This window comes from Neovison vison, chromosome 13 (genome assembly GCF_020171115.1).
Source record: "Neovison vison isolate M4711 chromosome 13, ASM_NN_V1, whole genome shotgun sequence".
Lineage (NCBI taxonomy): Eukaryota > Metazoa > Chordata > Mammalia > Carnivora > Mustelidae > Neogale > Neogale vison.
In genome coordinates this window covers 76110395-76136320 of record NC_058103.1, presented here as the reverse complement: position 1 = coordinate 76136320, position 25926 = coordinate 76110395, and the positions used below count along the sequence as shown (strand labels likewise).

The window sequence follows — 25926 nt, the reverse complement described above, 5'->3', positions numbered from 1 at the left end:
GGACTAAATTCTCTTTCACTGGTACGATGAACTCTTGGGGCAGAGCCAAGGATACCCGGGAGGCTGGGAGTTGGCCGAGGAGGAGCACAGGTTGTGGGGAAGAGGCTATGTTCTGTCTTTATTACGGTGCGAGGCCAGACTGAGTGAGGGTCACAGGTGTGAGGGATTGTAGCTCTGGGAGATAAGCAGCGGGAAATAACCCTGCCTTGATATTTTCTCAGTTTGTCTAAGTGTTTAAGGGCCATAGCCCCAGTTTCCTCAGAGGGTGAGAAGAAAGATCCAACTGACATTTACCAATCATTTCACATACATGACCTCTTCCTTATAATAGGCCCCTCGGTGATGGAGTAATAATTTACAGATGAGAAAACTGGGGTGATAGAGGGGAAATGGCATGCTCAGGGCCAGACAGGGAAGCTTATGGGGCCCCAGGACCGTCCAGTCCAAAAGCCCTGCTCTTGGTAAGGTTTTGGCAAATGTTCCAAGTCATAGATGTGCTTACTTCCAGACTGATGATGTTTATTTTCTGTGAAAATAAGATGAATCTTAATATACCACATCAGAGGGTTTGGGCCATGTTTCCTACCAAAGAGGAAGTGAGTGACAAATAGTGGGGTGTCACTCAAGGGCAGCCCTATGATGTCCCAAGATACAGACTAGGCAGAGGACACAACTCCCAGGGATTGATGCGAGCCTCATGTGGCTCCTAAGAGTGAAGCAGTCAGAGCAATACGTGGTCTTCCCTGATCCCACAGTCCAAACTCTTCCTTCTCAACGACAGGAAACTGGGACCCAGAGGATGTGGACAGCTCTCTTGTCAAGAGGTGACCTAGATGGGATTCCTACATTTTCTTTTAAGCCATGCGTGGCTATTCCACGACCATTACAGCAAACATTTGCATAATCTTAACAACATTCTACCAACACGCATTTCACTTATTTAGTGGAAGCTTAAAAGCTTTCCAAACTCACACTGAGATATTTGGCACTGAAGAACACAGGGACACTTGGGTATGTGTTTTCTGGTGTAGGGAAGGAATTCAGTTAAGCCTTGACTGTCCAAGCAGGGATCACTGCTTTTGTGGATTTTCTGATAACAATTTAAAACATTCTGATAATAAGGTATTTTAATTTTAAGACAGGTGTTTATAGAACTATAACAATATGATGGAATGTAGAAGAAGTGTTCACATCAATTTATCATTTAATCTGGAAGTGTTCTCTAGGTCAGCATATTTGAATAACTTCACTTAATTTCCAAAGAGTTAGAAAGCTGACTTTTAAAATATGAAAACCAATGACTGGTGAGTCAAAGGCAACTTGGGGGTTCCTCCTTAGAAGAACTGAAGGGATCAGGATCCTTTTGATTTTGGCCTTATTCAGATGCTCTTAGCTATCTGACCCCACGGGACTGTGGAAGTGCCCCCTCCGTGCAGCTCACACGGCACAGCCAGGGAGCTCATCTGCAGGCGAGAAGCCCCTTCTACCTTTGCCTGCTTTCTCAGTTGGGCCACCTCCCCCTTTAAGCCATCGGAGGTGACCCGTTCTTCCTCTAGCTGGTGCTGCAGGTGCGTTTTCTCTGCTCTGAGAGCTTGAATGTCTTCTTTCAAAGACCAGATCTGCTTCTCGTAGTCTTGTGTTTTCAGTTCAAAACTTTTTTCAAGAAGTCTAGACGCCAAAAAAAAAAAAAAAAAGAAATGAGTAATTGAGAATTTCTCTAAAGTCTTTACCATGGATTAGAACAAGACATCATTTTGAAAGTAATGAGAAGAGACTTGGAAAGGAGACAAGGTAATTAGGATCCACTGTGACCATTCCAACAGACAATGGCCTTACTTTTAGCTGCCAGTTTCCTGTCCCCTTATGTTAGGGAAGTTTCTTACACCTTCTGATCTGTCTACTCTGATCACACAGAGGAGACAAAGGATAGGGAGGCTAAACTCCAAGACTCAGCAGTGGTGGGATACTCCATTCCTGAAGCCACCCTAGTTCTGTGGGGTTCCCTGTGGTCTCTTGGAGGGGCCCTTTCCTTCTCAAAGACCTTGGCAGAGTCTGCCATGCCCTGGCCCCTGCTGTGTTCCAAGGATCCTGGAACTCAAGGATTCCAAGGATCCTGGCTAGGTCCTAAATAATTTAATACAGCCATTTAACATGTCAGAGGGCCAGCCCTTCAATGTTCTACAATAACCTGCAGCAAATCCAGGTGCCTAAAAGTCCGTGGAAATCCAATTCCTGGGACACCTGGGTGGCTCAGTGGGTTAAGCATCCACCTTTGGCTCAGGTCACGATCTCAAGGTCTTGGGATTGAGTCCCAAATCGGGTTTCTTGTTCAGTGGGGAGCCTGCTTCCCCCTCTGCCCCACCCCCTGCTTTTTTCTCTCTCTTTCTCTCTGACAAATAAAATCTTAAATAAAAAAGAAAGAAAAAAAGAAAGAAACCCAATTCCTTGTGAGATGATTGCTCTATTAAATATGGGGTGACTGACCAAGAAAATAACCAAAGAGAGACATGACCTAGACCAGCCCAATGGGTCCAATCAGAATGGAAGTAGTCCCAAGGGCTCCACGAGTTTATGAAATCATCGCTCTACTGGCCAAGCTCTCATCTCTGCTTGTTTTATGACCGTCTTCTGTAACACAAAGGGAGAACCTCCAGGAGGAGAGTCACATTCCCAGTAGGTTTGTGTTTCATTTCCTTTCACAGATATTAACAAACTTCTTAACTTTGTTCTCAGGTGTTTCAAAAAACCACAGTGCTCCTAAGAGGACAGTAGAGCACTTGTAAAGGAGCAAACTGCAGCCAGACGTCCATGCTGAAAGGATCGCAGACTTGTACCTATGCGGGCTGGGAGCCACCCACAGGCTACGGGCATCTGGGCACCCCTCAAGGGTTGTGACAGGGGCTAAAATGTCCCCAGTCAGCTGAAAGGACCAGACCATGCTACCGGTGGGAGCTGATGAAGATGGTGAAGAACTTGAAGTGACCTGGCCCCAGCCTGCCTCTCCAAACCCCCTCTCCAAATGACTGCTCCACCTGCCCTCGTGCACAGTGGAGGCCAAAAACTGAGCTCCTTTCCTGGAGTTGAGTGTTCACCGACAAATAAAATTTTCAAGGTGAAGAACCCAATCTCCCTATTCTAAAACTCACATAGGATTGTGAAACACGTATCTGGTAACTCTTGGAGCTGTTGGGTACGTTCCTGCCACTAACAATTTGGCATCCTGCTCCTTACTAAGACTCAGGCTCCTCTGCCAACCAAGCGGGGAAGGCATATGTCCTTCCACCCAGCTCCAAGCCTTCCAGCCCCCAAATGAAACATGCCAAGGATATTTTGTCTCTCCCCAACACCCTGCCACATATCCCTACTTTAAGATCTAAGAGCTCTGAGTTGACGCTCTAAGAAAGGGGAGTGTAGACTGCAGCCTCTGCAGATTAGCAGGGTGTTTGGTACTGAGCTAGGGCAGGTGGGGCTGGCAGAGTACAAGGTCATGGGGACCTGCCTCAACTATTGTGAGGTGGGTTCCACCCCTTATTGACTGAGGCAAGAGTCAAGTTAACAGACACAACAGACAGGGGAGGGAGGCAGGCTTATTTCCTAGGCAATAATTTTACTTCTTGGACTTGATGGAAGCTGAAAGGGATGGCCGTGTCTGAACTTCTGTCATAGCCATGAAGGGAAAGTGGGAAATTCCCGGGGGTCCACCACCCACCGCTGAAGGACGGGAGACAGGCCTGAAAAGTGCACCCTGGGGGCCTCGGCTCTCACACATCGGAGTCCCTCGCTTCCTACAAATATTCACCTCCCCGCTTTCCTGGATCTGTGACCTGCTATCAGCAAGCTGAGAAGCAAAATATAAAACAGGAGAGAGAGAAGAAAGCAGTAACTTGAAGGCAAACCAGATTACATACATTCTCTGTTCTTGCTCTTTTTGCACATCATCAAAGAGCTGCTTGGTGAGGTCGTCCATCTTTTCTGTGAAGAGAGAACGCCCTTGGAAATATGTCTGCACCCAGTACCTCGAAGGCATCATGTCACACGTAAGAAAGTGTGGCTGTGAGAACAATCATGGGCTACTTGGGATGAGTAGGACTGAAGATGGGAGGATAACGGCCACTTTTTATAATTTAGAAATTAGAAATGCAGGCAAGAAGGGGAAATAATAATTCTCACAAACTGGTCATGCTGGAAATGTGTGAATAGTCTCATTTATAGTACTTTTTTGGTCTGGGTATTACTTGTTTAAAAAGGCATAATTGGCTTTGAGACGATATATATGACTATTAAAAGCACACAGACACCATCTGGGAAGGACAGTGGTCAGTGTATGATGGGGTTTCAGTCTTGATACTGTCAACGCTTCAGATTGGAGAATACCTTGCTGTGGAGAGGGGACCGTCCTGTGTGGTGACCACCCAAACCGTCTCTGACGAGGCCATATGTCCCCTGGCAGGGAGAGGGGAGCCAAAGTGGTTCTCTTGGCTCACCATGGTCATCATTCACCATAACCAAGAAAACGATTAAGTGTCTGTCTTCATCTGGGGAAGAGGAAGTCTGACAAAGCTGCTCTTGCCTTTCAGCACAAGAGTATCCAACAACAAACGGTAGGTTGAGGCAACACTGCGCAGCCAGAAGCCACGGACATTCTGAAGCTGTGACAGTCCTGGGTTCGCAACACATCCACACACAACAGGCGCCTTGAAAACGGGGTAACCCATCAAAGCCTGACATCTCTATCTGTACTTCGTTGACATCCCATCTTTGACTTCTACCTCACTTCTGAATCCTGCCCCAGAGGGGAGCCCCAGGAGGAGGTGATGAAAGCTACCCTGAATTACTTGATTAAAGAAAGAAAGAAAGAAAACAAAAAAACAACAGTATTCAAATGAGGTATCAAATGTCCCTGAATCAAAAGGACTGCCTCAGAATGTCATGATTCAGCCAGAAGATACTAGAAAAATGTTTAAGCTCTAATTTAGAAGCCAGCATATTTGATATAATTTCAATTTTTACTTCACTCACAGAATCAGCTTTCATTCTGGTGCTTACTAAATCTTAGACCATTTGCCAAGGGGTGAAAAAGCTGCCTGAGCATGACTTTCTTCCTGGGAGCCATGGATGGTGTCCATGTTGGAATCTCAAAAAGGGGAAATGTGTGGTAACATCCCTTAGTCACAGGTCCCAGGGTAAGCGAAGGCTGGTGCTTTTCACACAACGCTGTTTGCCACATGTAGAGAGACCCATAGGATAAGCACTTTATGAACACTGGGTTTGAAAGTTTTCAGGCACTTTTTGGAAGAAAATATAAAATTATGGATCCAAACATGTCAGTGCTGTCAAATATGTACTTCTCAGGACACATTTGTAGGAATTTAAATGTCCTTATGGGAAAAATTACTTAGAGTTAGAAGAAAGAGCAAAATATACCCAGGAGCCATATATCGTAATAAAAACAACAGAGGTAGGCAAGCCCTTCCCTCGTTCACGTCTGAGGTTTCCTCAGGTTTGCTCTGACCACATGTGCCCATCAACACCCACATCATGGTCCTCAGAGACCTGGTGGACAGACACCACAGGTCATCTGGAGCAGGAAGACACTCCCAGGCTTGGCATCCCCTGAACAGCCTTTCTTGCTCAGCTGGTCAGGACTCGGGGTGTTTATTTCCTCCTCCTGACACATGTTTCTCCACATGCTGACCGGCACCCCCGGGCTCTTCTGGACCCTGGTGTATCCACTGCCTGCTAGGCTTCCGGTGTGTGCCACATCCCCAGGCCTGAGCTACCAAGGCCCTGCTGCCCCGTCAGGGCTCGCAGAGAAGAGCTCTGGACAGTACAGAGAAGCAAGTGCGGTCATTTCCGCCATCTGGACGGGAACCATCAGGTTCCCATTCTCATTGGGATTGAGCAAGTGCCTACAGGTAGCCTCTGAGTGAGACAGAGCTAGGCTCAGGGTGCCTGTTTCACGCCCCTGAATGAAAGGAATACCACTGGTACCAAGCGGCTGTGTCAGAAAGCTCAGGGGGGCTACTCAAGGGCTCAGCAGGGCCTGCCCTCACAGCCAGGGCAGGAGCTGAGGGAAGTGACTGCTTACACCAAGTCATTCAGACAGATCTGAAATCTGACTACAGACCCTCGGCCAGCAGCAGCATTACTGCAGTGTTATCCTGCCTGTGCATCAGATTGCCACAAAGGTGTCAAAAAGACCCACGTCTGAACCATCCCGGCCGCACCACTCACAGACACCACCTCCTGATGGAAGGGTTCCAGGCTGACAGCCCAGCCATCTGCATTTTGCAAACGGCCCTGGCGGTTCTGAGACAGGGATTGCTGTGCCATCGGACAAAAGATGGGAAAGCAACAGAAGAATCTGTAGGGTAACATTACCACAACTTAAGTATAGTTGCTCCTTGCCAAGCAAAAAGCATTCTCATTTCACTGGGAATGCATCACAGATTCCTGATTCTACCTAAAACTCAGTTCACGCCAACAGATATTTCCCGAACGCCTGGACAGGTGAGCACGTGAGAGCACGTCTCGGGCTGCCGTGGGCTCTACCTTTCAGCTCTTCAGTCTTCTCTTGAAGCTGCAGCTCTATTTGCTCCTTTTGTATTTCCAGTTCTGAGTTATGCTTCTGAAGCTTCGCCAGTTTCTAGGTAAGGGAAGAAAAAAAGCTTTTTTAAAAAACTCACTTTAAGTTTTGTCACCACAGCCTTTCTTGGTGAAAGGCTACATTTTTGCCCATCCATCCTTCTGTCCATTCATCTGTCTGTCTGTCTCAGCTCCTATCTGTGGCTGATAGCTGGCGCCAGCCCCCTGCAAGATGCTGCGTTCCATCTCACACAGGGGACCTGTGTGACTTCAAGTAGACACAGTTCTCAACCTGGCCAGGCAATGGCTGAAGTCAAGGAGCAATCACCAAATCCAAGGTTTCCTCAAAGTACGAAAATGCCTCTATCCTTTTCTGGAAGCTTCTCAATAGTCAAGGTATGCATATATTTAATAGGCTGAAAATAATTAATGATACAAAGTGGAACCACACTTTGAGAGTATTATTACTCCGGAAGAATGTGTGATCAGGACAGAAGCTCTATTATCTTAGCTTCTCCTAGTAAAGTATCTGTTGAATCATGCTGATGGCTGCTGACAGGCAGTGCATGCCATGGGAGGGGGCCCTGGGGCTCCAGGCTGCCCCAAACCTGGGTGCCATAGGACTTTGGAAAGTACAGGAGAGTGGAGGGTAATAAACACCACTGCTTCAGAGAACGGCAGCTCACAGTTGTGCAGGTCTCCATGGTAGGCACAAGGCTAAATGATTTCATCTGACAACTTTATCCTTACAAGGACTCTGTCAGTCCCTTTTTGTTACTCCCATCTTACATCAGAAAGGGTAGGGGACTTACCCAAGGTTGCCCAACCCGATGGCAGCAAAGACGAGATCTGAGCCAGAGACATCTGATCTCTGTCTACTGCTCATTTTACTTGACTACAGAGACGAAAACCTGCCCCAAACTTTGCACTGCTGTTTTGGGGAAGATGCTTCAGGGCATGCTCCAGAAGGACAAATGACAGGGGACCAAGATCCTCATGGAAGAGAGGTAAGCATCTAGCCAGAGTTCCTTTGCTTTAAAAGGGCTTTCATCATTTCACATTAGTTGAGAAAAAAGGAAACCTTATGTTGCATGTCTTGAAGCATGAGCCTCCTCTCCTTCCCCCAGATTCTAGGCCTTTGATCTCCTCCCCTGAAAGGTAGACCTCCCTTTGTTGATGGAAGCCAATAGCAAAATCTGATCTGTTCTGCAGAAATCTGCTTTGTGGGAAAATGCTGTCCCGTGACCTCTTGCCCAGAAAGATTCGCATGGATTTCCATAATCATGACCAGCCCAGACCTCTTCCATGGCGGCCTTGTATTTCTTCCCCTTCTCCTCATAACTGTGCCTGTGGGCGGCTGCTTTGTCCAGCTCAGATTCCAGTTTCTGAATCTTCTCCGTGTCACCGGCCCGAAGAGCGGCGACGCTGGTCAGCTTCTCCACCAGCCCATGGTTCTCTTTGTTCTAGAGGAAAAAACAGCAGATATTTGGGGGTTTATCCAAAATAAAGAAGCAGTTCCATTTGCCTCTCACAACATTTGACATGGCATCTAGATCTATCAGGGCTTTATCTACACTGATCACAGTTTTAGTTACGATGGTACGTAGGAGCGTCTTCATCCCACAGCAAATAGCAAGGCAGACGTGGTCAGGCACACTTCGTGAGCTGATGGCACTCTGAGTGCAGGACCAGCCCAATCCTGGAGCTCTAAGACAACCCTAATGCTATGGAATACACTGTGTCCCCTGCTGCCCCCAAAGTCACATGTTACAGTCCTAATACCCAACACCTCAGAATATGACTATATTTAGAGATAGGATCTTTAAAGACAAAATTAAGGCAAAATGAGGTCATATCGGTGGGCCCTAATCCAGTACGACTGGTGTCCCTATAAGAAGAGATTAGGACAAAGACACTGCAAGTCAAGAAGGGACAACTCAGTAGAGACCAACTCTACCAACACTTTGTTCTTGGCCTTCTAGCCTCCAGAGCTGTGACAAAAGAAATGTCTGTTGTGTAGGCCACATAGGCTGTGGGCATTTGTTATGGCAGCACCAGCAAATGAACATGCCCAGGGTGGAGCCCTGGCAGTGTCAGCCCCCACGGGCCCTCCTCCCAGCTGTCGCTGCAGCGTTTTGGTACTGGTCTGCGCAAGACCCCAAAGGCGCAGGCCTGCCGCACAAGAGCACAATAAGGAGAAACTGCATCCAAACCTCAAGGGGTTTTTTGCACATTTATCCATTTGCTAAGGACTCCTAAGCCTCTGTTCATGGCTAAGTTTTAAGTTTCCCCTAGGAGAATCTCAGTATTGTTTGGGACAGGCCCAGAAGTGAGTTTTACAGATCTGGACGCTGCGTAAGACACAACCCTTCCCCACTGACTAAGAGCATGTGGATTTTTGTTTCCCACCAGCGGAGATGGTATGAGAGGTCTCCCCAAAATAGGCAGGGCTGCAGTTAGACCATATAGACCTTTGGGCAAATTAGAAAGGAGCAGCTTCTCCGAGCCAACACAGTCCTAAGGGAGCATGGCTTGGCATGTGGACATCTTTGTGCAGGTGAGAAAAAAGCACTCCTGTCTCAAGGCAGCTTTGTACCAGGACACATGTGTTGGCAAAAGCAAAGTTAGCCTGGATTTTAGCCCCATTTACACTCTTCAGCAGCTTACCTCGTGCAGTGCACAACCTATACAACTTCATAGAGCAGCCTTTTACAGTGTACTTCTGTTTTCTGAATAAGGTGGTCCACATAATCTATCTGAACTTCCTAACATAGGCATAAATCTTAACAGTGTTAGCTAAGGAATTGGCCCAGGACAAAATAAATCAGTTGGAAAAATACATATGAAAGATACATTATGAACACTTACCTGATCTTCTAGCTTTTTCTGCAAATGCTGGACCCTGTAAGTGAGCTGAATGTTGAGCACAAATCGTCGGATACTCTGGAATCTGCGTCGGGCCAGCCATGCCCGTGCGTATTTCTGTAGGATCACAGCCTTGTGTTCCTCCAGCATCTTTAAACAAGATTTTTTGAAATGCAGATTGGTTCCCCACTGTTTCTCTCATCAACTCCTCTAACGTTGAGAGACACAACTATTAAAATATTCTCACAGCGTAAAATACAAATTTCTTATAATTAACCCACAGAGTCCTATTATACTTAGACTTCTGAAACAATGACCAAGCCGACCTGTAGCGGACATGTACGAACACTAAGATACCAGCACTCCACACTCTCTACAACGGTCTTCCTGCAGAAAAAGACCATCTCACTATGACTAAGAAAGTGCAGGGTCTCAGCCGTACCTTTCGGTACCTCCTCCTTGCCAGGAGTCCTCGGGTGTAGGCCTGGATGGTAATGGCAGCCACACGGATCAGCTGGTACAAACTGCGGACAAGATACCCACGACAGTACTTCTGAATGATGATGGCGGCCCATGCTTCTTTCAAGGCTGTTGCCGTAACAGCTTTCCTTGGTTAAAAACAATGCAGAGTGAACCTGTTATCCACAGAGCCCTGGTTTCTCTGGCACAGTGATGAGCTGGTGCAGCACTGTCTCCCCGCACTGAGGAACAGTCAAATGTTTTGTAAATCTACTGTCAAACTCTAGAACTCATTGAGTCTAAGGCCCGCTGGAAGTCAGTCTCCTCAGCTTCCGTTCACCCTGATCTGAATGTGGGCCTGCTCCAGGCCAGGGGAACAACGTGGCAACTTGCACACTCCCCACATTCAGGCTGGTCAGTTCACGGTTGCTCACATATGTGAGAAGAAAATGGGGCTTTGGCAGTGCACCTGCTCATTCAGCCTGGTGGGGAATCATGGAGCAGCTCTAGATCAGGGCTTGGCAAACTACAGTCTAGGGACCAATTCTGCAGCCTGCCACCTGTTATTGTCCAGTGTGATGGGGACGCCGCCACGCCTGTCATCTGTATTTTATCCGTGCCTAGCAACAGCAAAGTTGGAGAGTTGTGAGAAACTGTCTGGTCCCCAAAGTCTGAATATTCGGCTCTTCCAGAAAAAGCCTGTCAACTCCTGTCTAAAGGATCAGAGGTGAAGACAAAGTTCTTCCCTTCAGAGCTGACAACCTCATGTTGCAGACTTATGAATGGCCAGGTGGGGTAAGAGGAAAAATAAAGTAATGACTAAAAGATCCATAAGAGAGAACTTACAGAACTATCATTCTGCTTGTGAGCCAGCCATTGATGGAGAAGTGGGATTTCTGGAGACAGTGAAAGCTAGAAAAAGCATTTCAAGCTAAGGACCAGTGAACATATGGAGGCCTAAGCAATGCTGGAAATATTCAGAAAAAGAGAATTTATCTGAAACTGTCAGAATATGAGATACATGTAAAAATTAGTGAGGTTAGAAAAATAGAGACCATGTGTTATTGAAAAATGTAGTTATTGAATACCCATGGCAGTGTATGAAAGCAGGGTCCAGGCTCTCCCAGAGTTTCCATTCTCATGAATGCATCTAGGCCATGGGGGGCCTTGAATGCCAAAGACTGAGTGTAGGAAACAGGTGTCACTGGAGGCATTAAGGACAAGAGGAGGGCAGTGGCTCCCACAGACTCTGCTTCCAGAAGACACACAGCAGGGGGAGGCTGTGCTGTGGGACCAGGAGGCAAGGGGTGGTGGAGGCCTCATGCAGGACAGGGGATGGGAACAGAATGAAGGGACAGGCACGAGAGGTAAGCAGGGGTAGAACTGTCAGGCCGCTGTGATTCCCAAACAGAAAGGGGGTCTGACCTGGGGAGGAAGATAACCCTGGCTTTTCCTGCCCTGAAGACAGCTGCTGTTGCCTGACTCAGAGGCACGCGTGGGGCGGGCAAGCCCGACTATGTATATATGTAAGACGGTCACCTGGGCTGGGGTGGCAAAACCAGCTCAGGTAGAAGTCAGGTCCCGTGACACTGCCTGATCCTTAAAGAGCTGCCTTCTCCGCTCCCCTCATGGCATGCTAAGGACAGAGGCAGCGCCCATGCACACCAGCACATGCTGCTGTCTGGAAGGATACCCTCTCACTAGCCAACTTGGCATGGCCTCTGGGAAACACTCAGTGAGGAGTAGGATTGGTGGAACTGCCCCCCAACTCAGCCATCCCCTTGGGAGGTGCTCAAGTTTGCTGGCAGAGCCTTGCCAGGGATCCCCTCGGGTACTGTTGGCACCCCCACTCTCTGCAGGTAGGTTGGTCAGTGGCTACTCACGGCATTTATGTAGGGACCCTGACTGCCTCTGGCATTTTCGCTTCCCATGGAAAAGGGGCCCAGTCCCTATACCTGGTCTCACTTCAAAACCCTGATCAGAGCTTCAGGGTCCTAGAGGTCACCTCTGTTGTGGGAACTGTAGGCAGAGTTAGCATTCCCTGCCCCAAGGGCATGACCTTCTCGTCTCCAGGCTCACTCACGGCCCCCTTCCCCTCCAACCCACCCCCTGGCTTCCTCTGCTCTGGTGTACCTCACGGTCTGCTGACCCCGGAAGTACTGCTGGATGGTCAGAGCAGCTTGTCTTTCTCGGAGGAACTTTTTTCTCTGGAGCCAGCCACGGATGTGCTTTTGTATCACAACACAACTCTGCCTGAGCTTATCCAGTCGGAGTTTCTCTAAATAGGCCACTTGTCCTGCTCTGAAGAAAATTTTGGTTTTACCAAACTGGTACTGATTAGAATCCTGGAAGAGAAAAATGATAGAATCAGAAATAAAAATCTTTCAGAGTTTCTAGAGTGTTTGGAAAGGATGTTTAGAGATTCAAAGATGCCAAAACATTGTTATTTTGACGCATCTGCTCCTTGACAGAAAGCAGAAAAATTCTAATCAGGACCTCAAAATTTATTTTTTGAGATGTCTGTTTAAAGCCACTGGGGGAAGAAATGGACTTGAGGTTCAGGGGTCCATCTATGGGGTGAGGGGTGAGTGAATGTTCGGTGATTCTCAGTTGGGCTGTTGGGAAGCTTCAGCTTCTCTCAACAAGAGAGCAGAGCCTGGAAGGGTCTGATTTCTATCTTCATTTTGGTTTGTCTTCACCGCCCCCTTTCCTGGCCATGGTACCTCTGTCTTCACTGCCTTCCCACAACTCACTGCTGCAGCAATGACCCAAATCCACACGGAGTGCCCTGTCTGGGACCCTCCTGTGTCAGAGACTTCTCAGTTGACCGTGTGATACAAGCCAGGCCCATCGGAGCTCCTTTGATGGTGGAAAGACAATGTAGGATAGGAGGACTCTGGGAGGCTGGGGTTCGAGTCTGGGTCCCTAATGGTGACTCCTACTCTCAAGAAATGATGCCCCCGTGAGTGTGTCTGCTCTGACCTCAGCACCCAAACGCGCGGGGCATATTTTCTTCCTTGGCATTCATGACAATGCAGTTCTGAGACAGGCGGGTATGGAAACACACCCGGGAGATAGGCAGGGCGGTAAGAGCTTGTCACTCCTGGAGTTGAGAGAGACTGACCTGGATGAGCCTGTGTAAAACCACTTTGCACACCTCCTTTTTATCACGGAACGAAAGCTCCTGTTTGGTCATGAGCACACCATAGCGACAATAGAATTCGGTGTACGTCCACCTGCAAAGTCAAAGGGGATCTAAGGAAGCGTGGCAGGGAGGAGGCATGGCCTGTCTGCGGTTCCCACTGCTGATGGGGTGGTAGAGTCAGTCCTGGGATGACAGCACTGACCTTTGACCTCATCCTGCGAGGTCCCCATACCGTATTTCTGCTAACACTCTGCCCCAACAATTGTGCTCTCCTCCCCCAGGAGCAGTGCAGAGGCGGCAGGTGGTGTTCACCAGCCACGGAAACAGGTGATGGGGTGGCAGTGGCCCCTGTCCCACGCACCGCCTGTCAGTGGCCCTCTTCTGGCCTTCCTAAAGCACAGTAGGAAAAATCTTGGGGGCATCTTCTGCAGGTATCTGACAAAAACGCCTGGCAGGCCCTTCCTTGGTTCTCAGCAGACCTGAAGTTGGGCCTTCCTCCCCCCCAGCACATGGCATGACCACGAACCTGGATGGGTAGCTCTGCGCACTGATGCGAATTGTCTCTAAGACGCCGCAGGCTCGCAGCTGCTGAGCAATCCTTCTGGAGTCGAACCTGAAAGAAGACGTGAGTCAGGAGATGGGTTAAGCCATGACGGACAAACGTGCCTTGGGGCAGCACCACGGAGCTGCTGGGCGGGGGCCCTGGGGAGCCGGGTGGGCCTCTGCGCTCCCCACGCTGGCCCCCAACAGCCACTCCATGGATCCCCGGAAGACAGCAGCTCTGCCGGCCTTCCGGCTGCTGAGGTCTCGGAGAAATGAGCAACGGAGTCTGACGGTGGAAACAGGGAGGCGGCTTTGTGGGGAGAGGGCCTTTGGTTCAGCTTTGCAGGACAAGCAGAGTGGAGGAAATGTTCCCGCCCGCCCCCTCCGAGTGTCCATTTGACGCTAGAATTCCCTTGAAGGGACAGGGACACCGACCAGCTGAGGTCTGAGCGTCTGGTGGTCTCCCCAGACACTGGCCACCTCCAGGATGGGCCACGTCCCTCAGACACCTCTCAGCTCTAGTCAGCTCAAAGAGACTCTGCAACGTCCACTCCTGAGCCTGGGGCTTTCCCAGGGGCTCCAGACAGCAAGCTGCACGTCTTGTGCCATGCTGGAGGGTGAAGTCTCTGGTCCTCTACCACCTTTCTTTCAAAAATCAAATTTTCTCTTTCACTGAGGTCTAACTGACAGGCAGCATCACAGTCATAGCTCTGAGGTGTGCGACATAGTGACCTGGTATTTGTACACACTGTGGAACGGTCCCACTCACCTCCTCCATAGTTACAGCAGTTTCTTTCCTGTGAGGAGGGCTTCTGAGACCTACAGTGTTAGCAACTTCCCAACACACAATATAGTATTATTAACTAGAATACCATTATAGTTAATAGTTAAGATAGAACTACTAGTGACCATGCTGTACACAAATCCTTCCTACAGGCAAGGAGCTGCTCTGGGTTTCCCAGATGCAGGAACTTCATTTGTGGGCTATTCTTGGAAAGCTGGTCCCTTTGCTTTGGCCTGGAGACAAGCCCCTGAGAGGGGCCCTGCTGGCTTATGGTGCATGTGAAGGACCGAGTTGTTCTGAATTGTTAAAAAGCTAGAAACAGTAAACTTCAAGAGAATTATAAGCAAATTTTCCAACATTGTGACAGAAATGGCCTCCTGGGTGTTTTCACTCTGCTGCATAGAAACACTTACTCGAAGGGTAATTTGTCATCGTTTGGCTTGATGCATCGCACATAGTGGGGTGTGGTCGCATTGAGGGTTTCCATGAGCAAATACAGAGAGCTGCGGAACTAGGAGACAAGGTCAGAGATAAAAATGTCATGCTTAAGTCAAGGCCAAAAAAAAAAAAAAAAGGCCTAATCTTTGAAAATTAAGAAGGAGAAAAGTTAACTTCATGCATTAACAAATTACGAAAGCTTTCAAACCATGACTGTGATGATTACTAGCAGGTCCTATACTCTGGACAGAATGCTGCTCTATCCAGTTTTCCCAAACAGCAGGGAGCTCAGTAAATCATGTCACTGTGTGAACACGTGGTTTGCTCAGGTGGGTACAGCCTTGGAGGCTGAGGTGTGATGATGATGACCTGTGGCCTTTCTTTGCACTTACATGCATAGTAGATGTGAAGCAGCTCAGTGCCCGTATCCAGGCCTGGATTGCGGGCCCTACACCTGCCTGGCTCCCCGGGGGGCCTGGCCCCCTTGCCCTCAGTTACTTTCGGAGTACCTTGTTCCCCACTGTGGTCCGGAACTGCTTGTTGTTTGGCTTGATGACTGGCTTTGCAGATTTAACTGTGATCGCTGACCTGAAAGGGGGAGGAGGAGCCGCACTTTCTTGAAAAAAGCTGGCGCAGAGTTGGAACTGGAAGAAACAGAGGATTTCAACGTCCAAAGGTGTTCACTCTCAGTCGTCAGCTGATAGGAACCACAAAGAACGGTCACAACAGGTCTGTGTCAAGTGAGGTTAGCAGTCTGTAATGTCTACAGTCAGATCTGAATCCCACAAGAGGGATTCTCTCCTCCCTCAGGGTGACACAGGGCCTCTTTCCAGGAACGTGAGCAGAGAGAAATCCGTGCCGATGTCTCCGTGGGTCCGTGGGTCCTGCTGTTTCCACACCTGGAATCTCCTCCCTCCTCCCTCATGTTTTCATCCCTGTACATTTAAGTTCTACCCATTATTTGAGATTCTGTTAAAATCTGGCTCCACCTCCTTCATCTGCTTAAAATAAGGTTAAAAAAAAAAAAGATTAAAAAAATCTGTGTCCTAACTCAGATTAATTCCCATTTCTTCTAAATAAGATAATCTTCTTCTAAGATGCTCGTTACTTTCCACCAAACATCAATTACTTCTTTGTCTTACCTTCTCAGAGGGAAACTCATTTTTTGCCCCTTTCAAATCAGACATTGACAGTCTCCTTTGGAGGAGAATCCCTGTATTCCCCTCCACGCCCCCCCCCCCGGTGAAACCAGTGGGTCTGAATGTGCCACCCCTCTGAGAGGCTTTATGCTGAGCCGGGACACCCATCTGTGCTTTCTCGTGACCCGCATCCATCTTCTAGAATGGACCCGGGGGTACACTTGGGAGTGAGTAAGAAATTGGTGAATTAAATCAACTAATTTTGTACACGAGATGCAGGCCATTTCCACACTGAATTCTCTAACATAAATCGGTTTTAATAACTGAAGTTGACATGCTGGGGACTTATTTATGATTGTTCGGGGAAGCCTTCATGCTCATTCGAGACCTGGTCAGAACGCTTGAATAAGAACAGAGGACTGGGGATCTTTTAAAAGAGGAAAATAATAAATACGATCTAACCAAATATTCACACAATGAAGGTTCATGTATGGCTTATTCTTAGTCTCAAATGTTAATAAGGAAATGTTTGAAGAGGAAGAGAAAAATCCAGAAGTCATTCCTTTGAGGACACTATTCCTCATACGGAACTGTGGATTTGAGGAGCTCGCACATCGGAGCCAGCACCGCTTTCCCTGGGTCACCCTCCTTCTGTCTTGCCCTGGTTTCCTTTGGATGCTTAGCACCACCTGCCATTGCTACTTACGTGGTTACGGTCTGTCCCTCCACAAGGACGGAAACCCTGACTGTCGTGTTCACTGCTGTGTCTGGAACCTAGGACCAGTGCTTGGCACATGGTAGTGCTATAGAAATATTTGTGAATGAATGAATCAAATGTAAACTGTGGTCCTTTAACTGGCTGTATGTTAGCTATTCTTCCTCTCTGGCTTCCCACACATATTTATTTATTTATTTATTTTAAAAGACGGGGTCTCGCTCTGCTGCCCAGGCTGGAGTGCAGTGGCTATTCACAGGTGCGATCCCACTACTGATCAGCTCGGGAGTTCTGACCTGCTCCATTTCTGACCTGGGCCAGTTCACTCCTCCTTAGGCAACCCGGTGGTCTCCTGCTCCCAGGAGTTCACCATATTGATGCCGACCTTAGTGCGGACACCTGATCGGCATAGCGCGCTACAGCCCAGAACTCCTGGGTTCAAGCGATCCTTTTGCCTCAGCCTCCCAAGTAGCTGGGACTATAGGCACATGCCACTGTGCCCAGCTTGATTTCTGATTTTATATCTAGTAGATATTTATTTGGATGCTTTCAGAAGCCTGATACATATTTCAGTCCCAATTCTTAAAACAGTTATTTCTTCTAGGTCTGAGCTACAGTTTGCCACTGCAAGACAGTACACACACCCACATACTTCTTACTCTTTCCTGATGCACATCTAGGTCCATGTCAAGTTATATAGCAAATAACATTAATTACCCCCTTAGAAACTTACAAACCTTGCTCGCTCTCATGATTTCAACCAGCATGTCATAGACGGTATCTCTGTTCTTTTCAAGGAAACCTTCACATTTATATTCTACCTACGCGGAGAAAGGATTTAATTATTTCCAAAGAAACAAAAGCAGACAGCATCTAAGTACCATGGGGTTTTTCTTTTTCCTTTTAAACAATGATGAATGAAGGGGCTAAAAAGGCAAGCCTCTAAAAAGAGATTCAGTTTCGTTTATCACAGAAAACCATTTATATAAAACTTTGGGATCTGGGAATACGTCAGCTGATGGAAAGAGCCAGGTTCTTGCAATGCCTGGATTTCTTACTAGTCACTGATCACGCTGTATACACCTGTCGGTTCCTTCTAGTCACAGGTGACCCGTCATTCCTGCAGTGGGTGCAGTTAATACAGTTCTACGAAGAACCGGCTTGGGGTTCACTTTGCTTTAGAAGCCATCTGGAGGAGGAAACTGTCTCAGTGTGGTCCTTTGGGTTCAAACAGAAATATTTTCCTAAAGCAACATTAATATGGTAGAGAGGAAAGAAAAACTGACCATTTGACCACAAAGTTTTTGAGGGCCACCAAAACCCTTAGAGTTCGGTTGGGGGGCGGTAAATGTCTGCACTGCTTCAGTCTGGTTTAGGGAAACTCCCTGTGGCCCTTTCAGAACCATAAGGCTTCTTAAATTCCTTGGACATATCCACAGTGGTTGCTTAAACATTCAAACCCAAATAGTTTATGCCTCTGGGTTACATAGTTTATTATATGATACATATTTTTCATAAATTAGAAAATATGTTCAAAGTACAATTTTCATGACTGTGCAAAAACAGGCTTTTGGGGATGCTGGAATCTGGGGGCAGAGAGGGTGTTCACAGACCCCTGAGCAAGTACTTTGCTTTGTCCCCTTAAGGGAGGCAGCATCCTTGCTGGGCAGAGTTTGGATTAAGAACCAGGAACACTGGCTGTGTTCAAACACTCCCTTGTGAATGGAGACCTTAGGTTGTTGCATAGATTCTTCCAAGCTGGTAGTGTGAGCCACTGGCTTAAACGGACAAAGGTTTAACAATGTAATAAGACCATCTGTGGGGACAGTGTCACAGCCGCCTCTGTCGGGAGCTCTGGGGACTGTGGGAAGATGCACTGACTTGCTACATCTAAGCGCAGCCGTCTCACTTTCAAAATGATTATATTTCCCTGGCTAATTAAACAGGGAACCTAAGCTAACCTTACAGTGTATGTGGTTTTTTCCCACCAACCTGCAATCCACCCCAAATGCTGCTTTTAAGAGGGACTTCCTGGAAGTGCCAGGGAGAGGGAATTAAATGTGCAGAAACCAAGTACGGTGAAGAGAGTCTTGAAGTCAATCCTGTATGTCTGATACCTTTTTGCTCCCCTTCCCCTTTCTCCCATGGTATCCCAGCTGTGGAACTGCAGAAGACAACCACTAGAAAATACAACCTGAGATATTATCATTCATTTCATATGCATCCCTTCAGGAATCAAAAATGCTAGCAGGTTTTTTTTTTTAAAGATTTTTTTAAAAATTTATTTATTTGACAGAGAGAGATTACAAGTAGGCAGAGAGGCAGGTAGAGAGAGAAGGAGGAGGAAGCAGGCTTCCTGCTGAGCAGAGAGCCCGATGCGGGACTCGATCCCAGGACCCCGAGATCATGACCTGAGCCGAAGGCAGCGGGTTTTGACAGTGTTCCTCTAGCCCGCAAAATCATTACGACTTTCCAGCTTGTTGCCCCCTGCCCTGCCCTCTCAGTCACCATGAGCACACTCTGACCCCAGCACTAGCATTGGTCCCGTGATCCCCAGGCACTGGCCAGGCCCCAGGAGGGACACCCAACCAGCAAATGCTCTGAGGGCGGGAGTTTCCTTAGGGAATGAAAACAAGAGGAGAACCCATGTTTAAGGCAAATGGTTATGGTGATTTCTGTAATGTGATTTTTAAATAACTTTTTCTTTTTATTAAACTTATTCTTATTCTTTTTATGAGACATTATTAAAGTAATGTCAATAAAGAAGTAAATAAAGATAATCTAGAAAATGCAACATCTTGAGCCAGCCTATGTTATCAGTGTAATAAACATATTACAACTTAATGAAAAAGGAAAGCCTCAAAAAAGGTCCAGCTTTCATTATTGAAAACAATTATGCTGTCTTGATTATAACCGTTTCATAGAGGAAACAAACGTATAAGAGATTCATGAATTTCCAAGAAACCTAAAATCAGAAATGAGGTCCACTATCTTTAAAGCACTGCAGTTGAACTCGTATTTTGCGACAAAAACAAGTTAAAAATTGTTAGACACACGCACATGTCTCCTTCATCATGGCAAAGCACCAAGACCGAGTGTGACTTGAGTCTGGCCAGAGAAGCCCCTGCCTGCCCACAGCATCTAGGAAGCCTCTCCAGCTCCAATGCAGACGGCACCGCCCCAGACTTTCCCTGTACCTTGTCAGCAAAGTGCTGGATGATGAAGGATGCACTTGACATCCTGGGTTTCTCAAAGAAAGAGTTCTTGTTGACAAAATTATTATACAGCTTTTGAAGCCAGTTTTCATCAGTTCCATGTGGTAACTGCAAGAGAAAAGGAAACCAGAGAGTGAGAAAACTAGAGCTGAAAGATTAATAGGGGCACACAAAAAAAATACTAATTCTGACAAACCATGGTGAGCGGACGACTCAGAGTGAGCTACTTACAGACGTTTTTATTTTTTATTTTTTTTTAATTTTATTGATTTATTTGAGAGAGAGACAGTGAGAGAGAGCATGAGAGGCGAGAAGGTCAGAGGGAGAAGCAGACTCCTCATGGAGCTGGGAGCCTGATGCAGGACTCGATCTCAGGACTCCAGGACCGTGACCTGAGCCGAAGGCAGTTGCTTAACCAGCTGAGCCACCCAGGCGCCCTGGGGCTTGTTTTTATAACGCAGCTCTAGGCACGCATCTGTCCTTGATCCTAACAGCCTTTGCAGTGCCACTTAGACAGACCTATCAATGCCCTTGTAGAAAAAACAAAATGTTATGAACTGGAAGGAAATGGACATAGCATAAAACTCAAGAATGAAGAAATTTATTTTTGCAAAATTGGCAGTATTCCCATTATTTCTACCCAAAGAAGTCTAAAGTTTCAGGGCAAAAAGAGCATAGATTTCATTACGTGAATGAAATCTTGCTTGATTTCTTGCTTGATTCTTCTTGCTTGAACGGGGAAAGACTGGCCCCTAAATGTAACCCTCCCCACTTCACCCCTACCTCAGGAAAAGAGCTTTTCTTTCATTTTATAGCCTAGTTAGTAACTACTTCCTCAAAGAAAACTAGTTGCAAAACTTGTTCTTGATACTGGTGATATGGAAGTGATCAGTGATATTTGACCTAAACTCAGCGAATTTAATCCCCCATTGTGTCCAAAAGACTGCTGCAGGCTTCTTTGTGACATTGGTTGCCTAGCAAACTTCTGTGTAGAGTAGGTGCAAATATCTCCTAGAGGCTGCCTTGGCCTGGGCACCCTGCCCTCACTAGATGGATCCAGAATGCTTAGCCCTGCTGCCAGCCCTTTAATCTTGGATTACTGGTTGCTACCCAGGTGGGACCAGAGAAGAGAATCTGTGAGAAAAAGCATGGAATTGAGAATTCCAGGGAGAAAAGGCCAGTTAATCTTCAACATTATGATGTATTTTAAAAAATAAATTAAAAATCGTGATACAACATTTTTAAAAAATTAATTACTTTTATTTCAAGCCACTAAATTTTGAAAAAAAATTATTTATTTTTTAAATTTAAGTTATCGTTAGTGAACATGCAGTGCAATGTTGATTTCTGGAGTAGAATTCAGTGCTTCATCACTTACATACAACACCCCACAGTACATTCTTTAAGCCAAAAAATGAGTACTGTCCTGGGGATTATTTGTCCCTGTGGTCCCACAAGAGCCACTGCTAGGCTGGCCCACGTAAATGTGCTCTTCCTACAGGGAAATAACAACAGGAGAACTAGAGGCCTCTTTTCTTGAATTGTATGATGTTGATTTTTCAGCTACCCCTCCCAATGGATGACTCACAGGAATGAGGAAAAAAAAGAAAATTCAATTCTTATTAGTCATTAACAACTGGTGTGAGGTCACCTGCTATTTTCACATCCTTTCTAAATACGCCTTGGACAGCCTCAAAGAGCTTCTCCTTGGTGGACACGACCTGAGAGGTTATGCATGTATAGCCCAATAGTGTATTGTATTATAGTGTATAGCCCTATACATGGTGAGGGTAGAAGGCTCAGCTGGCTCTCTGGGGTTCCTGCCATGGACTGCTATCCCAGCATTAATGTTCAACCAGTTGGGTAAGACATCAGGAATTTACACACACACACACACACACACACACACACAAATCCAGTTTGTAATATTCTTATTTGTCACTATGCAGAAGTTAAATAAAAAAATTTTTAAGTTACCAAGCATTCTTCATCCAGTAACTCCAAAATACCCATTTTGGCTTCAATTAGGTCAATAACTGGTTGGTTGTCATAAAAATCTATCAGAGTCCAAGGGATATCTTCCTTCATGTATTCTTCTTGTTCAAGTTTAAAGACATGCTGGAAATCCAGAAGTTAATAGAGAAAACAAAATAGAACATTAAAGTGTGCTTTCAAAGTCCAGGTCATAAGCACTTGGGAAACACAGAGACCTCACTGGTTTGCAATGTTTAGGGAAGACCCTGAGGTGCAGGCCACCGTCCTTACCCATGACCGATGCTGCAGAGTTCCTAATGTGACCCTCCAACCTGGTCTGAGTGGGACCCCACAACCCCAAAGTGGTTCTGCAACTCCTCCCTGCTCACAGCACTGCTCTGGAAGCCTCCCACAGAAGAATCCCCATGTCAGCTGGGAAGCCCAATGGGAAGTTGAGAAACTTGGCTCTCTTAGAGGCCAGAGAGCACAGTAGAGATGGGGCCGAGGGGAATGCAGAGGATGATGGGGTGACTTCAAGGGCGTGATGAAGCCTATCTACTAGGAATAAACTTTACTCATAGTTACTAAACGCTAAACTTCCAGGGAATCCTTGAGATTACATACATAACGTACATTTGCAATGGGATGAAATTTAATGTTATACATGGATTAATTCCAAAGTAAGGAAAAGGAAAGAAAAGAAACATTTACTGGGTGTGATTCAGTGTTAGGTCTAGTCCTCACAACAATATCAGACAGGCAGATACTAGTGACCATTTTTCCCAAAGAGGAAACTGAGGCTCTGAGCGTAAGGTCCCAGAGGAAGAAGATGGGAGAGCAGAGATTCAAACCCAGTTTCCTTTGAATAAAAGTTCATGCTCTCCATGATGTCACACTATTTTTTTTTCTTCAGGAATGTTTTAGGAGAAGCTGAATTTCAAAAGACAAGCAAGAATTTGCCAGGTGAAGAAGAAGGGATGGGGAAGTGACAGGAACCAGTGGGTTATGGCACAGAGGCTTGCAAGGCTGTGGGGCCTTCAGAAAACTCAATCATTTGGTCCGGCTGCACAGAGGGTCTGTGAACGAGCTGGGGTAGTGATGGACTGTGGCCAAGCAGCTGGCCAGGGGGCTAGAATACGAGGAATAGACGGGGAAGGTGTAATTTCAGGATGTGGCCACATGGTGGTGCTGTGAGCTGGTATGGGGCTCCTGCACTGTGTGGGGGATCTGAGAACCGGTGGATAGGAAGGGCTGAGAGAACTAGTTTCAAGAAGGCAGAAAAGTCAGGGGTGCCTGGGTGGCTCAGTGGGTTAAAGCCTCTGCCTTCAGCTCAGGTCATGATCCCAGGATCCTGGGATTAAGCCCTGAGTTGGGCTCTCTGCTCAGCACGGAGCCTGCTTCTCTCTGCCTGCCTCTCTGCCTACTTGTGATCTCTGTCTGTCAAATAAATAAATAAAACTTTTAAAATTAAAAAAAAAAAAAGGCAGAAAAGTCACTTACCAGGTTAAACTGCTGTTGCAGCTTCTCATTAGCGTAATTGATGCAAAACTGTTCAAAGCTGTTCACATCAAAGGTTTCAAAACTGAAATACGGTTTAAACAAGTTAAAACATACTTGCAAGGCATACGCATCTGTTTTTAGGTAAGTACTTTTTTGACAAACTTCACAGTTTAAAAGTTTGCTGCTTTCGGCCAGTTTGAAATATGCCCCCAAAGCTTCTAGTTTTACTATCCCGGCAGTTGATAAATCATTTCCAGGCTGCGGGGGAAGGGATCTGGTGTGTACAAAACACCTGCCCTGAGGCAGGCTGGTCTGGATCGGTTGTATGATTTGCTTCACACAACAGCACCCAGACTCCATCACCCTCTTTGTTGGTGAGGGAATAAGGCTCTGAGAGGTTAGGAAGCGTGCCTGAGGTCACTCAGCTCTTATCAGACTCAGCCGTGAGCCTGCCTGACTATGACAGCTGTGCTTACAGGGAAAGGCAGGGCTGTTTTCCTGTCTTCCCATTCTGTTGAAGGCACAGTTCTGCCTCCCCAAGGCCTGGTTTCAGTTCTTGGAGGACAAAGGCAAGGTCGTCTAAGAGCCCAGAGCCCAGCACACCTCACCAGGTCTGTTTTCAGACTTGAAACACTTGGGTCCAGAGTTGCAAAGTCAAGACCTGGGAGGAGGCGAGCGGGGACAGAAACGGGAAGTGGACTGGAGACCACACCACAGTGAGCTTACACCGTAGGGAGCCTTTCAGCCCCCACCTCAGCAGAGGGACCGTGATCAGCACACAGGTCTGAATGGGAGACCGCTTGATTTCCAAGAGGAGCTGGAAATCTGGACTCGTATGTGAATTCTCCTCTCACTCTGGAAGACATGGTGTTGGCTGAACAGAGCACAGTACGGCCTTCTGACCGCAGCCATGTGATTGCTCCTGCCAGGAGGAAGCTGAGTGCCCCGGGGGCTTGGGGTGGATGCTCATGATCTCACTTGACCCTAACACGGCCCTAGGTCAGGAACAGCAGGACCTCCCCCCCCACCACCATCACCATCACACTTGAGGGCCAGAGGCCAACAGCACCAAGGGGTGGCAGATGCATCATTTGACCCCAGGCCTCAGTTAATCCTCTAATTCTGAGTGGTTCCTGCCAGCTCCAGCCACAGATCCCCTGAGAGTGGCACTTGACTGAGCCAGGCTGTCTCAGGTTAGAATTCCAGGGCAGGGCAAGGGCCTGGACTGGGCTCTAGACAGTTCTAGGGTGACACAAGGCAGGAGCAGAGCCCACGCAGTTTGGGCCAGGGGAGAGTCCAAAGGGCCTCGTGGTGCCCCACAGCTCATAGCCAGGGCCAAAGGCGAGGCTTTCTAGAGCGGGAGTGGGTGATTATCGCCTTGTCCTTTTACACACTCCCTCTCTCAAAAATGGGCCCTCAGATCTGAAGTTCAAAACCCATGGAAAGACCCGAATCTGTGACCTGAAATGCCAGAAGCACACGGGCTATGAGACCACTTTACGTGTTAGTGGTACTCATGGTTCTAAAGATGCCATTTGATCTTCCTAATGGCCCCGTGAGGGAGGCCCCAGCTTACGGAGGCAGAAACCGAGGCTTGCAGGGGTCTTATGACTTCCTCAGAGCCACACATCCGGAGCTGCCCCGCTCCCTCCCAGGGTCCCGAGCCCCAGCCTCTGGCCTTGCCCACTCTGGGTCCAGAGCACGTAGACCCCGACGGGCTGGGGAGCCTCAACCCTGCGTGCTGCTCTGAGCAGAAACCTCAAGCCTCCCAGCTTCGGCAGTCATCGCTTTCAGCGCTGGCCACTTGTCCTTTGAGGCTGCTGTATTTCCAGATCAGACTGAGCTCAGTTCTCTCAAATGCTGCCTGGCGTGCCTGAGCAAGGGCCGAGGAGCAGGGACTCGGTGCACGGGGAAAGGCGGGACAGGGTTCGCCCCTGCGGCAGCACTGCCCCTCAGAGGGGAGCTTGTGATTTTAGAGTGGACCCTTAATTCACAGGTGGCAGCAAGCATGCTACTTGTGTTATCTCCGAAGTGGATTTTAATGTTAAAAATTTAGGCTGAGACCTACTTGAACAAAGTCCTTATAAATTTAGTTACTGTCTCAGGTTTGTTCACATAACCAAAACCTCAGATTCCTTATCGCAGGGGTCTGCAGGCTTCGTTCATCTTCCTCCTGCCTGCCATGGCCCTCGCTCCCTGCTGCTTGTCCTCAGCTGCCCTCCTCTCTCCCCCAGCCCCTGCTGACCTCCGGCCCACCCCCCCAGCTTAGTTGCTCATTCCCATCCCAAGAAGCTTCCCAATTTCTAATTACCCGCCTGCCTTCTCCACTAAAATTTAAGTTCCAAGAGGGCAGGGGCCATGTGCCTATTCTGCTCCCCAATCACACCCCTCACATGCCTGGCACTTAAACATGTGTGGGATGAATGGAATCAACTACCCTTAAAGGACTATTTATTTTTAAGACATTTAAAAGCACAGAAAAGAAGAGAATGCTACAGCAATCCCCTAATTCTCCCACAATAAAAGAAAGCATTGTTAAACAAGACTTTCTTTTTAAGTCTACT

At 47.4% G+C, this 25926-nt stretch overlaps 1 protein-coding gene across 1 annotated transcript in view; it reads right to left on the bottom strand.

Moving 5' to 3' along the window:
- Positions 1-25926, bottom strand: part of MYO5C (myosin VC) — a 94195-nt gene that overhangs the window by 33804 nt on the left and 34465 nt on the right. Inside the window, exons 11-25 of the mRNA XM_044229601.1 lie at positions 23363-23444; positions 21866-22006; positions 19871-19996; positions 17411-17494; positions 15329-15463; positions 14795-14892; positions 13581-13667; positions 13034-13145; positions 12043-12254; positions 9893-10058; positions 9454-9600; positions 7884-8048; positions 6553-6646; positions 3909-3972; positions 1488-1668 (exon numbers count right to left, since the gene is read on the bottom strand). Of these exons, the coding sequence (XP_044085536.1) occupies positions 1488-1668; positions 3909-3972; positions 6553-6646; positions 7884-8048; positions 9454-9600; positions 9893-10058; positions 12043-12254; positions 13034-13145; positions 13581-13667; positions 14795-14892; positions 15329-15463; positions 17411-17494; positions 19871-19996; positions 21866-22006; positions 23363-23444 (1894 nt within the window). The remainder of the gene's footprint in view (positions 1-1487; positions 1669-3908; positions 3973-6552; positions 6647-7883; positions 8049-9453; positions 9601-9892; positions 10059-12042; positions 12255-13033; positions 13146-13580; positions 13668-14794; positions 14893-15328; positions 15464-17410; positions 17495-19870; positions 19997-21865; positions 22007-23362; positions 23445-25926) is intronic.